The sequence below is a fragment of the Pungitius pungitius genome, chromosome 2 (assembly GCF_949316345.1).
Source record: "Pungitius pungitius chromosome 2, fPunPun2.1, whole genome shotgun sequence".
NCBI lineage: Eukaryota > Metazoa > Chordata > Actinopteri > Perciformes > Gasterosteidae > Pungitius > Pungitius pungitius.
The window spans coordinates 4,998,628-5,017,789 of record NC_084901.1 but is presented as its reverse complement, the minus strand read 5'-3'; the positions used below and the strand labels follow the sequence as shown (position 1 = coordinate 5,017,789).

The 19,162-nt window shown below is 44.8% G+C and overlaps 3 protein-coding genes across 4 annotated transcripts; 2 read left to right on the top strand and 1 right to left on the bottom strand.

Annotated features, from left to right (window-relative positions):
* Positions 1 to 309: 309 nt before the first annotated feature.
* On the top strand, positions 310 to 6,909 carry cax1 (cation/H+ exchanger protein 1). Its single transcript, XM_037459818.2, is given in 21 exon segments — positions 310 to 410; positions 1,423 to 1,599; positions 1,764 to 1,891; positions 1,995 to 2,103; positions 2,224 to 2,340; positions 2,427 to 2,488; positions 2,568 to 2,738; positions 2,816 to 3,001; positions 3,399 to 3,498; positions 3,712 to 3,853; positions 3,957 to 4,140; positions 4,236 to 4,248; positions 4,251 to 4,334; positions 4,446 to 4,564; positions 4,757 to 4,794; positions 5,075 to 5,328; positions 5,456 to 5,589; positions 5,730 to 5,824; positions 5,985 to 6,063; positions 6,140 to 6,248; positions 6,440 to 6,909. Coding segments are annotated over 21 exon segments (2,448 nt in total). The 5' UTR covers positions 310 to 337; the 3' UTR covers positions 6,514 to 6,909.
* Positions 6,910 to 7,067: 158 nt separating this feature from the next.
* klhdc10 (kelch domain containing 10) lies at positions 7,068 to 12,678 on the bottom strand. Of its 2 annotated transcripts, none has more exons than XM_037459822.2 (9): positions 12,429 to 12,678; positions 10,667 to 10,888; positions 10,380 to 10,534; positions 10,051 to 10,199; positions 9,871 to 9,955; positions 9,672 to 9,738; positions 9,542 to 9,589; positions 9,264 to 9,403; positions 7,068 to 9,169 (listed from the first exon to the last, which is right to left on the bottom strand). In XM_037459822.2, the coding sequence occupies exons 1-9, from the start codon at positions 12,517 to 12,519 to the stop codon at positions 8,960 to 8,962; spliced, it is 1,167 nt and encodes a 388-aa protein (XP_037315719.2). In that variant the 5' UTR covers positions 12,520 to 12,678; the 3' UTR covers positions 7,068 to 8,959. The 2 variants fall into 2 exon arrangements, with proteins under 2 accessions (XP_037315719.2, XP_037315720.2); XM_037459823.2 differs by having other exon boundaries at positions 12,444 to 12,677.
* A 1,678-nt stretch (positions 12,679 to 14,356) lies between these two features.
* zc3hc1 (zinc finger, C3HC-type containing 1) lies at positions 14,357 to 18,821 on the top strand. The gene is made up of 10 exons (XM_037462341.2): positions 14,357 to 14,551; positions 15,119 to 15,221; positions 15,388 to 15,538; positions 15,661 to 15,744; positions 15,850 to 15,977; positions 16,101 to 16,240; positions 16,426 to 16,696; positions 16,851 to 17,054; positions 17,601 to 17,813; positions 17,917 to 18,821. The coding sequence occupies exons 1-10, from the start codon at positions 14,415 to 14,417 to the stop codon at positions 17,989 to 17,991; spliced, it is 1,506 nt and encodes a 501-aa protein (XP_037318238.2). The 5' UTR covers positions 14,357 to 14,414; the 3' UTR covers positions 17,992 to 18,821.
* Positions 18,822 to 19,162: the final 341 nt, after the last annotated feature.

The window sequence follows — 19,162 nt, the reverse complement described above, 5'->3', positions numbered from 1 at the left end:
CTCCACCATCTACTCCTCCTTCAACCACCGCTCCTTCAGCCACACCTCCACCATCTACTCCTCCTTCAACCACCGCTCCTTCAGACACCCCTCCACCATCTACTCCTCCTTCAACCACCGCTCCTTCAGCCACACCTCCATCATCTACTCCTCCTTCAACCACCGCTCCTTCAGACACCCCTCCACCATCTACTCCTCCATCAGTCGCCCCGCCCCTCAGCGTGATCCGCGGTGAGGAACGACCAGTGTCCGCACTTCATAAACAAGGGGGGGGGGGGGGGGGGGGGAGGAACCTCGAGGGCACAAATGATACAGGAGCGACACATGGACAAGCAAAATGTCGCACAAAACGTCTTCATTGCTGCCACCCGATGCGGAGCACCTGCGGAGAAGATCCGCGGCGGATCCAGGTGAGAGCGAACGAATCCCGCAGGAGAGTCCGCGTCCTTTCAAACCCGCGCCGCCGAAGCTTGTCCTTGCTTTTTGTGCTTTTTCTATTTTTTTTTCCTCCTTTCTTCTTCTCGAGTGCGTTCATCAAAGCCACCTGTGCTTCCAAACTTCTCTCCTCCGGTCTGAGCTTAACATTCCGAGGACTTCCAGTTGGACTGTTCTCCTGTTAATTGCTTTTAATCCCAGAAGAAATAAACGCATGATGAACTTCTGGACGTTACTTGGGAGTTATTGTTGGTGCAGCTTGTGTTTGTATTTTCTGACCCACTGTGTCATTTGTTCATATGGTCCATTGCCTTGTTGAGATAAAAAAAAAACGCAGTAATAATAATGCAGTTTACTTATCATGTTAGTTGGGTTACTTCTTTGGGAGAAATCCCATCCTTTTGTAAAATAAGCGCACATTGATTGTGCCGAACTGCCCATAACTTCTGTGGAGTTTAAATTTGAATTCTGACTCGTCAGCATTGAGTTTGCGTCTAAAATCTGTCCATAGCACCATTAAATCGTAACCTTTTAACCTTTTATCTGACTTGGGGAGTTAAAACCTTCTGAGCTGATTAATTATTTGCAGTGCTACCAGCATGCTTCTATTTTGAACTCCACAGCACGGTAAGCTGAGTTCATTGTGTGTGTTGCAATGCATTTATAATATGATTGATGAGTGGAGTGGGGGGGGGGGGGTGTGAGGGGACGCTATGCATGACTCTCAGGAGGTTCCTGTTAGTCACACACATGTCCAGGGCTGCAAGGCGACGGTCCTGGATGTGAACTTGCGCTCCACCTCTAATTCAATGACACCCCTCTTTGAGTTGTGTGTCGATTCTTAATTTCAATCCACCATCTCCAGTCTGGATTTTACCATAATCCCTCTGCTGAATTTGCACAAAAAAAAGAATCCCGTAATTTGCACACTTTGCCCCGAAGTAGCGTACAACGCCTTATTCTCCAGGATGCTTTCCTTTTATTCAGAGAACTCCGTAGATCCTGAACAGCCTCACCGGTTTCCGCGGCGACACCGCCCAACCGATTTGCCCCGTGTCGACCCCCACCACCCGGAGCCCGGCGCGGCGGAGACGCCCTCCCCAGCTGCTTCTGCCCACCACTTCTGCCACTACACACCGAAATGTTTCCTCACCGTACAGAAAGGTGAGAGTCACGGGTTTTTTCCCCGGGGTCAGTTGGTCGCATTGGAAACCTGAGGCCTGGAGAAGTCCACTGACTTGAGTGCAGGGATCTGTGCTTTCGTTGGGGGGGGGGGGTAAATCTCCCATCTGTGGGGGAGTTGTGTCACCCGTTGTGATCTGCCACAGGAGGATTCGGCACCCCCCAATCTGTCTCCTCTCGCTGTGAGGAGGAGGTTTGGCATGAAGGCACCATAAAGACCACGATCCGGGCTGACAATGAGGTGGAGGCACACAGGGAGGCCAACAACTACAAGGTGGGACATGATGACTGGGTTGAGAAGACACTTTCCCTGCCGTCTCTTTGCCCCACAATCACTCGGTGTCCCTTTGAATCCCCAACGCCGCGTTGTTTCTCAGTTTGGCTTCAGGAAGTGGAAAGGCAACGTAACGGAGAAGCCCATTGAAGACCAATCTGACATCATCCAAGAGCTCCACTCGGATCTCAGTATTGTCAAGCCTCAAGAAGGTCATTTTTTTTTTTTTTCTTCATGTTTATTCTTTGCATATTCATTATGTTTAACGACCGACGTGGAGTCGTTACGGGAAAGCAATAACCCGTCTTGTGTTTGTGATCCCCTCCCCACAGGCTCAGTGGCCACCTTTGGGAACGTTGTTTATGTCATTTTATTTGGATGGTGGATATCTTTAATCTACCTGCTAATTTGTCCAGTAATGTTTCTAACGATCCTCGGAGCTCCCTACGGTATGTACCCCATGAACCAGCTGCGTCACTCAGAGTATTGTAATGTAATTATATGCAAGATCCTTTTTTGTTTGTGTTTTTTCCAGGCAAACTTTGTTTAAAGATGGCGTGGTACTTTATTTGGCCATTTGGGAAATCGATAGAGAAGGTAATTGGTTATTTGATAAATGCACTATTTAAGTGCCTGAGACCGACAGGTGAAATCCCGTCCTATATCCCCTGTTCAGGCCGCGGATGTAGTTAAGAAATCTTCGGCGACGCTTCCAAAGTTTGAGGTAGTTCCTGCAGAAGGTGCAGACGGTACGGAGAAGGACTCGGCGCCCCTCTTGATGTCCACCCCAATCCCCGTTAGGATCACTGTCCCTGAACCACCAGCTCAAAAACCGTCAAAACACTGGGTAAAAAAAAGAATTTATCACTGGTGCATCGACGGTATATTTCTATGGACTATGAATGATTTAAATTCTCTGTGCAGTGTCGCGTCAGCACTTATGTTTGGCTGTTGCTGGGCTTCCCCGTCCTGGCCGTGGTCCACTCCCTGGCCTGCGTGCTCTCCTGGCTGCCGGTCTTCAGCATACCTGTGGCCAAGATGAACGCTCGAGCGCTGACCATTGCCCTCTTCATGGAACCGGAGGACATTCACATCCACAGGCTGGACGGGGTAGACATTCAATTTTTGGATGAAACTTCAGTGGAGAGTGAGCTGGATGAGGGCTGCTCTACTTTGCTTTACATGAACAGAGGTGCAGGAAGTATCAAAAGTCTGAACTAATTACACAGCTCCCCCAAGTGGTATGTGGCATGTACTGCACACGCCTTGCAAATATTTAAAGATATCTGCTCCTAACACGTGGACAGAAGGATACTGACATTGATGCGTTATCCAGAGTAACCACGATGTTGTTCATGTAAAGATATGTTACCGATACCACTAAATGACCGGTTTTTAAAAATCATAAGTTGACCCCTTTTTAAACCGCAACCCTCAATCGACTGTTTTCCATCCAATGAATGAATTTGTGACTCGAGATCAATGTTTTTACATTCTCATTTTCCAGGCATTTGAGTGCGAGTCCAGAGTCACTTTGTGCTGCTATCATGCGTTCAACGTGTACTACTACAAATACACTGTCCAAGGAATCAACATTTTCGCTCTCAGTATCCTTTTTGGGGTTGTTGGTTCTAGCTGAAGGAAGTAAGAGGCTGGTTAAAAGAAGAAGAAAAAAAAAAATCTCTTGAGGTCAGCTGTGGTACCACAGCGGTTGTGTGTGCGCAGCCATTTGCACCTTTCTGCAGATGCACCAGGTAAACTAAGTACATGTGTGTCTGCTGTCTGCCCATCTGTTCTCCTTAACTCAACGTTTCCTGCAGACCTGCTTCCCCTGGTATTCATCACGATCATCTTTGGCTATACTGACCGTGAGCACGATTTATGCAGTTCAGAGGCCAAGTTCGCCACAGCCATCACTTCCATCATTCCTCTGTCCTATTACATTGGCATGGGTATAGCCAGGTACGGTGTTTTTTTTGTTTCTGTGGCCAGTGGATGGATGTGAGAGGAAAGAAGAAAGTACATTTGAAACGGTTGCTTTAATAATAAATGCACGTTTCCACAGTATTTCTGCACAGAGCAACTTCGCGGTGGGCGCCGTGGTGAACGCGACGTTTGGCTCCATTTCGGAGATGACCTTCTACATCACGGCACTGCTGCACGGCTACCACACGGGCACCAAGTGCTACGAGGAGATCGTTAAAGCGGCGCTCACCGGGACCTTGCTGGGATGTATACTGTTCGTGCCCGTGAGTGACCGACGCAACACCGATGCGTCCCAGTCCCCTGATACGACTCTGAGCCCCTCGATGGCGGTGTTTTTGTATCTTGTCGAACCACACAGGGTATCTGTATGATCATGGGGGCCTCAAACACAGCGAGCAACGATTCAACAGCCGGTCGGCCGGAGTGAGCTCCGCTTTGCTCTTCATATCCGTTGGAGGTACGAGTGGCGGATGCGTATTTTTCATTTTTTTTTTTTTTTCTCAAACAGTTTGTCCTCCGCTGACGGATTGCTAAAAACCAGATCATCGTGTTGTAATATCGTCCCCAGGTGTGTTTGCCCCCACCATCTTCTCGAAGACCTTCGGTAAGCTGGTGTGTGAAAGCTGCACCAACATCCCGGGCAACGGCAGCGTGCCCTTCGTCTGCAAAGACTGTCACTACGACACGGTAAGTTCAGGAAACGCTTTACGGATGCAGCTTTGTCCCGATGAGCAGGCCGTATGACGTTTGCAGGGCCGAAATGACTTTTGTAACTACTTCTATTCACATATTGTATAGTTCTCCACAGTTTTCGGGACATAAAATATTTCAAAATGATGCTCATTCATTTTATTGTGCACCTTTTTTGCTGTTTTACAGAGTCAAGCTGTCCCGCAACTGGTTATGTCCCATATTGAGTAAGTCAAACTGCGACATGCATATTTATCTTTGCTTCATAATTCTTGTTTGGCCCAAACGTCCGCCAGGATACACTGATTCCAATTTGGTGGTCAACGTTCCCTTTTTCACCACACAAAACGTGTTGTTTTGACTGAAAAACCCTTATGGCAATTATGACAATTCACCCCAAATGTCTGATGTACTAATATGACGGAGCTCGGACACCGAATTGTAGTTTAAAACGTTATCAACTCTGTAGTATTCTTACTAGCTCTTATACACAAAAATGTTTTCCAGGCCCCTGGTGTACACAATCTCTGTGCTGCTGCCTGCCGCATACCTCATCGGCCTCATCTTCACACTGAAAACCCACTCCCACATCTACGATATCCATATCAGCGATGGTCCCGGGGGCCATGCACACGGCGGTCAGCATGCACACGAGGGCGCCGCCGGCGAGCGGCCCACGGGTGAGGTCACCACTGGCTGCCGCCACGGAGCCAACGCGTGTATCAACACCGCCATGGCTTCCACCGGCCACGTAGCAGCAGGTGTGTCCGCGGCGTGTAAAAAAAAAAAAAAAAACCTGGGTGGATGTCGACGGGGGATGAGAGAAACCCTCGCGCAGGAGTGAGGTTTAACCTCTGTGGGGGCTCATGGAGTGTATTCAACCAGCAGGTTATCACGTAGTCCACTGGTCCCGGCTGAGGGCGCTTGGTGTGCTGATTGCTGCCACAATTTTGATGGCCTGCTGCGCTGACCTCTGCACACAGAACATAGAGCCCATCCTGGCCCATTCCTACATCTCCCAGGTAATCGAAATACTGCAGTCTTTAGGGAGGAATGCGACATGTCGTTGAAGTGGTTCTTGGCCATAGGAGACAATGCAAAAAAGTTGGATTGTGTACTTCAGTGTGTGTCTTTGCACTTGATGCTCCACCACCTTTTGCAGTACTTCATCAGTGTCACAGTGTTGGCCATGGTGCCAGAGCTTCCTGAGATTGTCAATGGGATCCAATTTGCACTGCAGAACAACATCAGCCTGAGGTTCGAGTTCACTGTGCTGTTGTGATATCATTCTTATACTGCATATTTATATAATTTATACCTGCGTTACATTTTAGACGAGCTATTTTTCTAAAAGTAGATACCAATGTGGATGTAAATGATATAGATAATTAACTTGAAATGTATATTTTGGCTACAGCCTTGAAGTGGGCAGTTGCATTGCTGTGCAGGTCTGCATGATTCAGATCCCGCTGCTCGTACTCTTCAATGCCTTCTATGTAAGTGCAATAGACACGTGTCATAATAGATTTTATCCTCAGGATTTTCACCCCCCCTACCTTTTTTTTCTCCCAGGATGTCGGATTCGTGCTTGTGTTCAGCGACATTCATCTCTGGGCGAGCATCTTCAGTGTCATTCTGGTCAATTACATCTTCATGGATGGAAAATGTGACTACTTTCAGGGTGAGTCAGGATGCAGAGTTCTCCACACATGAGATCTACAGAGATCAAGAGAAAATCTAAGATCTGTCACTTCTGAGCCATGCAGCAATGAGTGCGCAGGTGAAAGGAAGCGTGCCTGCAGTCTGGTCTCAGTAATGATGAATCGTGCCTTTTTGAAGATGTCGATTCATAATGGACTGTTTGGTTTGCAGGCACTGCTCTAGTGGTGGTCTACCTCATCCTTTTGGCGCTCTACTTCTTCGCTCCCTCTCCACCCTCTTGCTGATCTGCTTGCCAGGAACTATCCTAATGCTCATCTTCAGGTTCTGCGGATTAAGTGGCACGAAAAATGGAAGTTGACAGAGTTGTAGGTTTATAGGGGTTTGATTCTTGTCAATATGTGATACTGACTATTGGTGTTTTGCACGCTAGAACATGTTCAAAAATATGTGATGCACTTGTTTTGCTTTTGCATTTAAATGTAAGTTGGTGGTATTCATTCTTTTGCTTCTGATATATCAGAATAGGTGGATTATACAGGACATAATACATGTAACCATTAAACTCTAAACAAAATAAGGCCACTCTCTCAACCGGTTCTTCTCCACTTACATAGTTTTGTTTTCCTTTTAACTCTTTTATAAAGATTTTCTGTCAATTCTATTGGATTCTCATTTGTTAGATACTATTATCATAATGTTAATTGTGGACATTTTGCTACATAACAGAACCAATGGCATGTTATTACTTTGATCCGGTGTGCATGTTACAGATGTGACAACAGCAGCTCATGCACAAAGTCTAAATAAAATCATTTGGGTTAATCTGTTATGGCAGAGCTCTTTACAGAATACTTTTATTGACGGTACACAACATTCACACAAGCCTACTGTACAACATTTTAGTGGTAATCATTAAAACTAAGTCCCATTGTAAAGGTTTAATGTTCATTTTAAAAGCAGGAAATGATGTCATGCACAAAGTAGTTAATGTTGAACAGAAACAAGGGACAATGTAAAGAAGTGCAGGTAGATCAAACAGCAAAATCCACTCCTGGGTCTCCCCTAATTCAGCATTTTTGACTTCCTTTATCCAAGGTTAAATTATTTGGCTTTGGTTTTATGAATCACACAAAGAAACACTAAATATTTACAAGTTATTTTAGGATACTAATACTCAAAAGGCCCAAAATGCTGTATTCTGTCCTCCCGCCTGCCCAGTAACCGCATACAAACTCCACATCCTTGAAAAGGCAAATAAATTGGCTATTTCAGCAAAATGCTTAGTGGTTGAATGGCCTGGTCTAAATAGCTATATTCTCTTAACACAATTTACAACAGAAACCCTTTTGTTTAAATATGCAAAGATCTTATACTGCCTTTCAATGAAATGTCCGCCTCGTTAAGTTTGAAAAAGGCACTGCAGTAAAAAACAATGTTGGTATTAGTCAGCTACTAAAGCAACTCCCTTTGCAAAACATTGTGTCATCAACAGAGTGCGAGTAAATCTCATAACAGAATGAAGTCTTTATTTGAATAAAAGCATTTAGAATTAATTTTAAAGAGCACCATATTCACAGTGATGTGTTGCATGGTTTAGTGTACAAATGAGAGCTGAAAGCAATTGACGTGTTAACTGAACCATTTGGAAGAAATCCACCCTTAAAACATTTACTGACTGTTTGTCCAGATTAGGCTGTAACCCAAAATACAGGAAATAGAAATGCTCAGACATAAAATAATCCAGCATTGAATCCTCCGTACACTAATTAAGAGCATATAGTGTTTCTGCAAGTTTTCGCTAATTTTCCACAAACATTACTCATGAGCATTTAAGGCATACCACACTTGAGCTGAAACTTAAAAACATGTTTTTCCTTCCCTCAAGGCAAAATGAACTAGTTACCATTATAGTATGAAAACAAATTAGAATGGTGTAAATTTATGCCAAACTAATGCAAGTTAACATAACTTCAACAATAAAACAGAAATCCCCATAAGATTGACTCTGCAAGGACTTAAAGCAACTCTCAAAGTTGATTTAAATACCGTAAGGGGGTAATTGAAATAAAAAAAGCTGCCCAGAAGGTCACAAAAAAAGGAAAATTTGATTTGAGATTTGCATTAAATTGGCCATAATGTGCAAAAACACTGGTATGATCCTTTAGCAAAACTACTGTCTGCCACTATTTAGTCTTAGACTGATAAGATCTATTAAAAAAAGTATGTTCACAAATATGCAAGACAAAAAGTGTGCAAACAGCAATTTCAGGTTACTTGGGGAGGGAGGGGTGTAGTCCAAATAAATACACATGCATTCTTCCTTCACACAGATTTCTTACAGGTAGTAGAGAAGGTAGATCTTTTTTCTTTTTTACATGAGACTGTCCTTGAAAGATGACAATGGCAAAATGAAGTACTTCCAGTCACAGTTTGGAGGATAAGTGGGGAGCTTGACACAAAGGCATCGTGTAAGAGGGCGGGGCTGTTGAATAAAATCCATAAAACATTCCACATTTAATTAATTTATCTTCACTGAAACAGCAAAAGAAAAAAAAGAAAACGAGGCATCCCATTGTTTTTGGTTTTAAGGCGGGGCTACGTCAGGCAGGGGAGGGAGAGGGCATTTCCCAGAGAAGGTTGCTGCAAATTGAAATTCTGTGCTGTCAGACCTCAACTCCTCCCAGTCCAGCCTGTCCCATCCGCTCACGTGTCCGTCCTCCAGTGTGCGGCCTATTTCAGCCGTTCAATGAGTTCCTGTGTGAGGCCCAGGTTGAGCAGCTGCATGGTGGGGAGTGAAGTCAGGTGGGGAAAGGCTTTGAGCAGCTTCTCCCAGCAGAGCTCCAGCAGGCTGGGCCCGGCCAGCCAGATCTTAAACAGAGCGCCCGTCCTCTTGTTCTCGTGGATGTTCACCACGCCGCCGTGGATGTACATGCAGCCGGCCTTGGGGACAGAGTGAGACGTACATATCATATTAGGCTGTAGAGTTTGCGACCTGAGGCCAAGTTGACATGTGATTGGAGAGGTTTGTACTAACTGGGGTGACGGCAGCACAGTGGAAGTAGGCCGGCTCCGGCATCAAAGCTGGTAGTCTACTCCACTGGAAAGTCTGCAGGTTGATCTTCCACAGATCGGCCAGTATCAACTCCCCGTTGTAGCCTCCACAGATAAATACATCTACAGCAGAAAAATAAATAGTGATGAATAGTAGTACTAGGAATGCGATATCCGATGTCAGGTGCACCAGTGTTTCTTTGATGCAGAATTACACAAGTATGTTACACGGTTGTCTACGTGCTATCGAAAGGGTCTCACCATTTCGGATTTGTACACAGCTATGGCATCTCCTCGGAGCAGGATACCCTGTCAGAAGTACAAACATTTGAAAATGCTGTGAAGGAGAAGAACACCGGCTTAAATTAAAAGTGAGATGCGGATTGGGGACCTATTTTGTCATGCGGTTTAGTTGTTATCTCCTCCCAGGAGTTGGTCTCCAGATTGTAAGCGTGTATCTATTAAAACGACAAAAAAACAACTTGCTGTTAGCCTAGTTCAGTGATTAAGACACATTGTGCTTTAAATGTAGCCGCCGGCTGGCGTACACTTGAATGTCTTTGGCGAGTGTACTCGTAGTGATGTAGTACCTTGTCCAGAGTGTAAGATGTCCAGGACGTTCCTCCTCCCAGAATGTAGATCCTCTGTCCATCATGTGCTATTTCATGTCTGTACCTGTGACACACACACAACACACAAGCCATTTCAAGAAATTTAATTCCCCAGCTTGGTTGCATCCTGCAGCAAGTTCAGGCGACGAGAAGGCGTACCGCTCCTCGGGCAGGTCGTCTGGCGGGTTGTTGGGCTTCAGGTGAATCCACTCCCTGGTGGTCAGGTCCAGCCTGTGCAGGTCTGTGCTGTAGATGTACCCCGTCGTCCCTCCAAACACGTAGAGGAAGCCATTTATGATAACCATCGCCTGGGGAAGGGAAGACATAAAAGTAATAGTTCAGGAAGAAGCAGCTCTTACGAATTCAGAGTTTTGGAATAAAAAAAAACATTGGACCCAACTGGATCACAACCAGTATCCATGTGTCAAAAAACCCCTTCAGCAGATTTGACCAAGTGAACAATTTAAATGAGGGACAAATGCGGTTACCTGTCCATAGATTCTGTTGGGCTTCTTCCCCCGACAGTTGAGCAGCGACCATCGCTTATACTTCACGTTACAGACATGGACGTCATTGCCATTATTCTCGCCAAAGGGAATCCCGGTGCCCCCAAACACCAGGAGGTTGTTGCCGTGCAACACAGCTTATGAAACAAAAGCAACAGCAGGCTCAATTTATTTTAGACAGAATACTGGATTTCTTTATTTTGTGCATTAAATAAAACTGAAAAAAATAATAATTATAAAGTATCAAAATGGATGAAGTAACAGCTCACCCGACATAGACGCCAGCTCTGTGGGCATGTAGCCCTCCGTTCGAATCTGCTGCCAGCCGCCGGTGGCAAAGTGGTATCTCCACAGCTCCCTGAACAGTGGGTAGTCTTCATTCTCGGAACCTCCTGACTCGTCGTAATCAGGGTTGTACCCGCCGAACACGTACAGATTAGTGTTGTCCGCAACACAGCGGTGCCCACTGCGGGCTGGGGGAGTGCGGTGACCTGCAGAGGGAGGGACAAAGTTGCACAGGATGAGGAGGGGAGGGGCACAAAGAAATTGTGATCATGCATTTATCAGGCTTCCTTGACCCGACAAAAGCCAGAGGAACACGGGACTGTCCATAGGCAGCTACGGGCTGAACACTTTAATGTGGCTCACCAGGCACGGCCCTGATGACACCTCTGTTCCTTTGGGCATTGTGCACATAAGGAAAGCAATGCAAATAGAGAAATAAAACGCTACCACAATACTAAGGCTTCTGGGACAGAGTTTTCTGTATGCATGTACAAGGAGACAGAATACGCAGCACATCAATCCAAATCAAATCATTCACCTGAGCTTAAGAACTTTGGCTTTTAATAATTACGTTGTTTGCAGAATGCAAATTGATGGAATGATTAAATTTTAGCACATTTTCAAGTAGCACATATTCAATTGTCACACCAGTAACCCAACACGAGTTATGTAAGATATTTCGGAACCATGATTTGCACAGTTGGCATAACTGGCACAGTTTTGTCGGATCACAATCAATACGCTACAAGCGATTGGCAGATGCGTATAAGACTAAATAGTGCATTCAGGTTCTCATGAGGAACCCAGGGCTGAATTTGATCCAATTTTGAGGCATTACCTTTCCGAGTGAGTGTGTTCAGAGAGCTACACATGACCAAGTCCTAGAAGTTAATGTCACATTCACTTCCACAATCCCTAATCAATCTTCATCACATGTCAAGAGTTTGGCTCTTAAGAGATCTCTTTCAGCATTCGTTATACAATTCAATTTGAGATCACTATGAGCCAATTAATGTGTGCAGTTGGTTCTGAAAGTGAATGAGTCATTCACTGAAAAGCTATCAGACACCAGAGGCCATCCAATACATTTGGCAGCTGCGAGTCTAAATCAGTCAGAGGAACCAGAGTTGTTGTGGTGCACATTGCTTGACCCCAGGTCCGACGGACCTTTGCCAGCTGCAGTCTAAATCTGTGGTACACATCGTCATCATCTTCATCAACAGCAAATCAGCAGAAAGAAAACCAGAGCATGACCGGGATCTCTACAAACGATGGGCCACAGCCTTCAATCACGTAACGTTATGTCCATGGAGTATTATCCTGGAATCACTGCAGCTCTATACAACCTGATCAATGATCGCGTTGCAGGCCCTGCAACTACAAGCTAACGGTGCAGCTGAAATACATGCGTTTACAAAAAGGTGGAAGACCATCATTTCCACTTCCATTCACTGTGCAAAACGTAACAATACATGAAGGCAAGTAAGCTAACGTTACTCTATAGCAAACAGCCGTAACGGCTAACGTTAACGTTAGTTGTCGCTAGCTTGAAAGTAAACCTCTGCTAACTTTAGCGACGTTAGGGACGGCGGTTAAAGGGGAAGGAAAATGTCTCGTATTCTGAACGCGCAAGTGTGGCATCGTGACGTGGAGCGGCGGGCCTCAGTCACACGGTGTCTATCTGACAGGCAAAAACAAATGGCAACGTTCAAGTTAAACCGTATCGTTAGCATGCTGCTGACCGACCTGCTAACGTCTCACCGTGCGGCGGCCTGTGTGTCAGTCTCTCGAATCTATTCAGCTGGTCTGGACTGCGAGCGCCTTCGGTGTCCGACATCGCCCCCCTGTTACAATCCAGCCCTGAAGGACGTCACTTTGAATAAAAACAACATCTGCTAAAGTGCTCATAAAACATTATATCTCGTTCCACATCCCGGTCGGTAGGAAGCCATTCACAAATGTTACTGCCCCCCCCCGCCCCCGGCAGTGAGACACTTGACCAATCAGAGGGCTTGTTATTAGGAGGTCATCAGGAAGCGCCGGAATTGCGCGTGTCGTCAAAACAACAACATTTCGCTGGGATTGGATATTATTCACGTGGTTAAATTAAATGTCAAAGTTCAAATAGATATTTGTAAGTAGAGTTGTATCACATATCACTGCCTACGGGTTTGAATGTTACCAGATAGCCTATTTCCTTCTGTTGGAGAAAAGCCTACTTTTTATTTAATTCGCTGTAAAAAATAATAATTAGAATCTTGTAATATTATGTAATGTAATATTTCTGTATTATCATCAATATCCTTTAAGGTAAATTCATCTTCATGTCATTAAATACAGCTAATTCCCAGAAATGTAACAGTATCCTCACTGGTAGCTGTGGCAATGAACAACAACGCAAAATAACATAATAATATCAATGCATTTCAGAATACGCTAATCTGTATAAAAAATTTGTGTCGCAAAATGGCAATGCAGAATTTATAATACAGCAACCTATCCCTGACAAAGTATATTTGTTGATGTCGTAGACATTTGTCATCCTAAGCCTCAGTGTCAGTTTTGATTTGAGTTGTGTCTATCTGGTTGTTGCATTCAAAGTGAATACATAAAGACTTGCATGGGATGTTCTCCTCAATGGTCCTCTGAAACAGACCTTCAGAACCAGGAAAAGTGGGCCATGGGATGGAAAAGAAAAAAAGAGCGGTATGAGTCACCCCAGTCAAACAGTCTATAGTCATCCAGAATAGAACAAAGTCACTTTTTTGCATCTGTCCTGTGGGATGTCAACAGTTAAAAGCATCAAACAGTAACCACACACTTAAAGTCATTGCAGATGATGGAAGTTCAGCAAAGTCAGCGTGAAGGTTCGCACCTCGTTTAGGTGGCATGTACGAGCCAAGAGACGGATTATAAATGCACTTATTTCCCATATAACAGATGTGCATGCATTTAATATATTTAAAACCCTTAATGCACTCTTCTCCTTTTACTCACAAAACTGAAGAGTGGATGTGTCGACTCAACAAGAACGGCTCCTGTTGGTCTAACCCAGTTTCATCTAAAAACCTCAAATAGAGTGTATTGGATAAATAAAAAAAAATTATAAATGATTTTCCCACCACATCATGTAATTTGTCATTGTCAACTTAAAGCTGTGATTCAGCTTGTTAGAATTGGGCTCGTGGGGGTGGGGGTGACTTCATCACCAGCGTTACCAGTGCCTCCCTTTGAGAGTGAAGAGAGGAGGATAATAATCCATGAGCTGATTATCAGGATGTGAAGACAACACTCTTACTTCAAGACTTTGATTGAGTGTTATTAGATCATGGTACTACTGCTTTTACATAAAGGGTCCCATAAAAACCATCCCCTGTTGTACAATTATTATACATTCAATTTAAATTCTCCTTTCTTGGAAAATGTATGCCAAAAATGTATTAAAATCACTTTTACGTGTAAAAACAGATATCATAAACAAAACGTCAACAACCCATTTCATTTGGATGCCTTTTCACACCTCTGGTAACCCCACGCGATGAATAATTCCATTGCTGATAAATATGTGTCAACTAAATTCTGACACGCAAAACTCGCAGAATTCAGATGAATTTAGCAGTGACGAAGTCGTCCGTTTAACGCTTCGATCTATATTTCTCCGGCTCCGATGGAGGTTTTACTAAGCGGAACGTTTGGCGTCGGGGTTTCATTTTCCGGCGGACCACAGAGCCGATGATGGCGACTCTCGGCGGCAGTCGCGGGGATCGTCTCGGCAACACCGATCCACCAAAGTCTTCTTTCGCATCGCCGGAGAAAGTTCGCGAACTGCTCAACGCAGGCGTGTCGTCTGCGGAGGTCGGACCCGTCAGGTGCGGTTTAAAAAAAACAAACGAATCGCGCGCTATATCGTTAGATTGAAAGTTCCCACCAGCTAATTCAGTTAGCCACTTAGCTCTGCCGCCGTAGCCGCCTCCGCGCAGCGTCACTCGCGACGGGACAAGCCTCCACAGATGCAACGGCTTTCCCTGCCCGGCTTTCGTGTTACATGTTGATTGCACTTGTTCTGTGCACCGGAGCATTCCGTTGTGGCAGCCGTTGTGCAGTGTGCCTGCGTGCAGCGGGTGGGGAGCAAAAGTTTTGCTTCAACACGGTGCTCTCGTTAGATTGCCATTCCCTTCTGGAGTGTGTTGTCCAGCCGTCAGGGCTGGGTTAAAAAGGCATCTGGTAGTGTGGATCCCCACCAGCAAGCCCTGCCGGGTGTTTGGGACAAATTACGAATATGCCAATAAACAGCCAGCAGAATTGTGGTTGATTGCAAGGTTTTTTATTATCATTCAAATTAGAAGCGTGTGTGTGTGTGTGTGTGTGTGCGTGTGCGTGTGTGTGTGTGTGTGGACGGACATTAAAGATCTGTTTTCCCTCTTTGTGGATTGCAGTGAACAAGGAAATCTCAACGTCCTGGAAGTAAAAAGCAACACTCAAGCATCTTGTGAGGCAACGAACAAAGAAGCCTTTTTCTCCAGAGTGGAATCCTACTCGATATCCTTTTTCCATCCAGTTTGAGGAGGCATCCAGTTTAACTTGTTAACCTATGGTTTTTGAAAATGTTTTTTGATAATTCACATGCAATTTTTGCAAATGTTTAGATCTCTCAATTTATTCATAATGAATGAAATGTCGGCTTAAAGTTTCCTTAGCCTTGCACTGTTTGAAATGGGCAGGAAAACCCCGCGCACTGTCCCCTCTGATGTGTGCCCGATATGGCTGGATCAACATTGGCTGTGATATGCTGAAGTGCTCCAGCTGCTACGTTTTTCTCTGTGCATCACTACAACCGACTTTAGACTTCGAAAAATGTGAGTCGCACTTAAATTTGACGATAATGACAAGGACATGCACACTTTATCTTGGCAAGGTCTTCTATATGAGAGACAATAATGAAAGGTTTAGCGTCTTTGTCCTTGTTTTATTTTTATAGATGCATCCCGCGTTGCAGAGATTTCAAGGCAGCTTCAGACGCAGCATGAGAAATTCTGCCCCTGGCCTGACTTTCCATGCCCAGGTGGGATCAAGACTTCTGTATCGCATGTTGTTCCTAACATTTTTTTTTTTTTAAAGTGTCATGGGATCTAAGCTGAATTTGACCTGAACGTTGATGTCATTTCAGAGCGGTTCTGGCTGGTTCCAGCGTGCGAACCATCCGCCCTGCTTACTGCCTTCTTAGAGCGCTTCCAGAGCACCTGTCTCCTTGCACAGCAGTTGCCTGCCATGAAGCCGGAGCAGCTGAAGTCTATGGTGAGGCACGGGAAGCCAGTGGACCGATGGGTTTAATCTAGAATACTTTAATTTGTTCAACTGTTCGAAAATCTACAATTTTCAGTTGATCACTGAAAATCAATGACCGCCGTTTCCTTGCAGTCTTTGACGGAGGACGTTATCAGTGTTGTGCTGCAGCTGATCGAGGACGAACAAAAAAGAAATGGAGGCTCTCCATGTTCTGAATCTTTGGCGGTCCAGGTGGCCGCATGCATCGTTTCTCTCTGTGGCTGGGCTGGAAGGTGAGGTGACCTAGTACACTCAAACCCCAGAGTAAGCGCGCATAGAAGCACATTTGAAATGACAAATGTTCCCTCATTGAATGCCCGTGTTTTGTGGAAGGAAATGCAACGTGAGGACCGCTCGTAAGCTGAGCGAAACTGCAAACCCTTCGAGATGTCTGAGCAATTGGTTTTCTCTGTCTTAGCCCAACCCTCCAAACGATGAACCTGCCCATCCTGACCTGCTCGTACTGCATGCGCAAGGTGGGCTTGTGGAACTTCCACCAGATGGAGGGAACGGGGGTGGATGGCGACGCCTCACCAATCACTGTGGGCCCGACTCCTCAAGCAGCCGCCCCCCCGCCAGCAGCCACGCATGAAAGCCAGGGCGACCAGCCTGCGTCTGCCTCGTCCGCCCAGGCTACAACTCCGAGTCGCATGAAGCTGAGGAGCCAGGACTCGTCCCGCTCTGAGCAGGCAAGCTTTAATCAGATGACTGTTGACCAGCTAAGTGAGCGAGGCCAATGTGCACATGTTCGTTTTAAGCAGAGCTATGTTACCGTGTGTGTAACAATGTTGTACCGGGCTGCTTTTTTTTTTACCTGTGTGTCTGTGTGTGTATGTGTTCCAGAATGAGGGAACCTCCTCCCCCGTGTCGTTGCGAGCCCGAAGCAGAGACTCGCCAAGCCCCAGTGAAGAGCTGCAGAGTCCTTTGCCCAGGGGCAAGAGGTCTGTGCCCCGCGGCAGAGGACAGGCGGACCTCTCTGGATCTGAGGGAGCTTCCAGCCTGCATAACCCTCCTAAACGTCTGTGCCTCTCAACATCTTGCGGCCCTGTAAGAACTAATGTCACTGCCGATGTCACACACTGTTTTTCGCTGTTCTACGACTGCATTGTTCACTTTCAGAACTTATTATACAGTGTCACCTGTTCATAAAGAAGGGTTTAAAGAGTAATATCATCATTCAAGATAGGGCAGCACAGATTATGTTCTGTCACATTTTTTTTTTTGTTCACCATTTTGATTTGTAACAAAATCCTTTACATCATTCAATCATACAACATTACGTCAGTGCTCTGAGTTCCTAGTTTATAGGCAGTGTCATCGATGACAAGGACTCATTGTACAGTTTTAGAGACATCATGTATTCCATGGTAAAGGCATCAAAAGCACCTAGTTTTGTCTGTCCTTTCACTAGTTAACAATAAAAAGGCACAATTACGTCACATATATTATATATTTATCTAAGAATCATGACATGACGTGTATAACCGTATTCAGTATTTTACCCATTACCTAATTCAAGAAAGGGGGTTCTAACAGATTACAATCCTAGTTCAATTTTGAATTTGTTATCACAAACTACTGCCACTTTTTCAGGATGGGCTCCTGCAAAAGAATACATTTGACCCCCTCGCTCAGCACAGAGACTGGTGTCCCTGGATCTCTGTAGGGAAGGAGAATGTGGATCCAGGGGCGATCCCTGGTTTGGATGGAGTCTCGCCGCCCCATCAGCAGGGCTGGAAGGCTGCTCTCGACCTCCTCGTGCCCATGAGGATGAACTCCAATACAGCCGACGCTAGTCCGGGACAGGCAAGTCACAAAAAAGACAAAAAAAGAGCACGTCCTACCCTCTGGAATGTTGCGTTAATGTAAACTATATCTTAACAATTCTCTGTGATCTCTTTCCTCTCAGGGCCCTCGTGAGAAGTCTAAAAGAGTGTTTGCTATATTCCGTCAGTGGCAGGGATCCGCCTCTCCGTCTCAGTAGACCATCCAAACGGCATCACAACACTGAATTGATGAACTGACCTGCCCTCTTCTTTGGCAGTGTACGGGTCGGTAGTACCAGTGACAGGAATGTCATATATCAATGTATGCCATCCTCTAAAGTTGTGTTTACAGTCAAAGTGTCTCTAGAGGAAAAGAAAGTTGATCTTGGGATATTGGAACCTCTATGGGCCTAGTGTCATATCTGCGCATAAGAAGTAATCTAGTAATAGGACACATCTCAACGTATAGATTGGTAACAAAAGAGGTGTTTACTATTAACCTCACATGGGAGTCTGCTTCTGCATGACGTTGTGACATCAGGATAGTCTGGATTTCTGTAGCATACAAGAGGCCACAAATCTATTAATATCGCCAGAACGGGCCCGGCGTGACACTGGAAAGGCAATGTTTACCTTCAATGTATGTTGTGTCAATTGAGGGAGTTATTAATGTTTAACTTCAGATGAGCATAAACAAACTGTGAGGAATCATTTTTGTGTACCCTTGTACGTGAAAGGTAATGTGGATATGAGTTCTCTTTTGAAAAGAACAATCTTTTCCGGTAGGGAAATGTTTATTTTCTCTTACGATACAGTACAAGAAATCTTTAATGTTGGCAAAACTCAGTCCTGATTACTGCAGGCAAGTAGAACCATGTGCCATAAACTTCAACCATGTTTTTAAATTAGATTACAGATTCCTGTACTTCCTTTTTGCCTTTTGTGTGCATCTCTTAATGCAACTCTTTCTATCTTGCATGTGATTTTATCTTTATGAAGTTTCCTACAAGCGTTTAATAAAATGCTCTTCTGTAAGTTTGTATCACTTTGCTTTTTGGTCCACTGACATTTCCATTTACGGAAGGATTACAAGTTAATCAAAATGATGGTATTGTGAATTAAACAAAAATATATACACTGCATTAAGATATGACTGTCGCAAATAATCACACATTTTTGCAGCTTTCACAGTGAGTGACTTCAGAAAGGTTCTGTCATTTCTAATGGATGTTATTTAAGATTAGCTAATCTAGTGACATTACTGCTGTATGTGGCAGCCGAGTCTCCATGTGAACCTCTTCTGCTTAAAAGTTACAAAGTATTATCTATATGTACAAATTACTGTACTGTTTAATTTATGTAAACAGTACACGTTTATGCCTTCTTGAT

Bases quoted from the DNA above. Each gene is read 5' to 3' on its own strand.
- klhdc10 (XM_037459822.2), bottom strand. From the start codon at position 12,519: ATGTCGGACACCGAAGGCGCTCGCAGTCCAGACCAGCTGAATAGATTC. The intron at 9,739-9,870 runs GTACTACATCAC...TCGTTTTAATAG, and splicing joins CATCTTACACTCTGGACAAG to ATACACGCTTACAATCTGGA. The intron at 9,404-9,541 runs GTGAGACCCTTT...TTTCTGCTGTAG, and splicing joins CTGTGTACAAATCCGAAATG to ATGTATTTATCTGTGGAGGC.
- zc3hc1 (XM_037462341.2), top strand. From the start codon at position 14,415: ATGATGGCGACTCTCGGCGGCAGTCGCGGGGATCGTCTCGGCAACACC. The intron at 17,055-17,600 runs GTAAGAACTAAT...CCACTTTTTCAG, and splicing joins TCTCAACATCTTGCGGCCCT to GATGGGCTCCTGCAAAAGAA. The intron at 17,814-17,916 runs GCAAGTCACAAA...CTTTCCTCTCAG, and splicing joins CCGACGCTAGTCCGGGACAG to GGCCCTCGTGAGAAGTCTAA.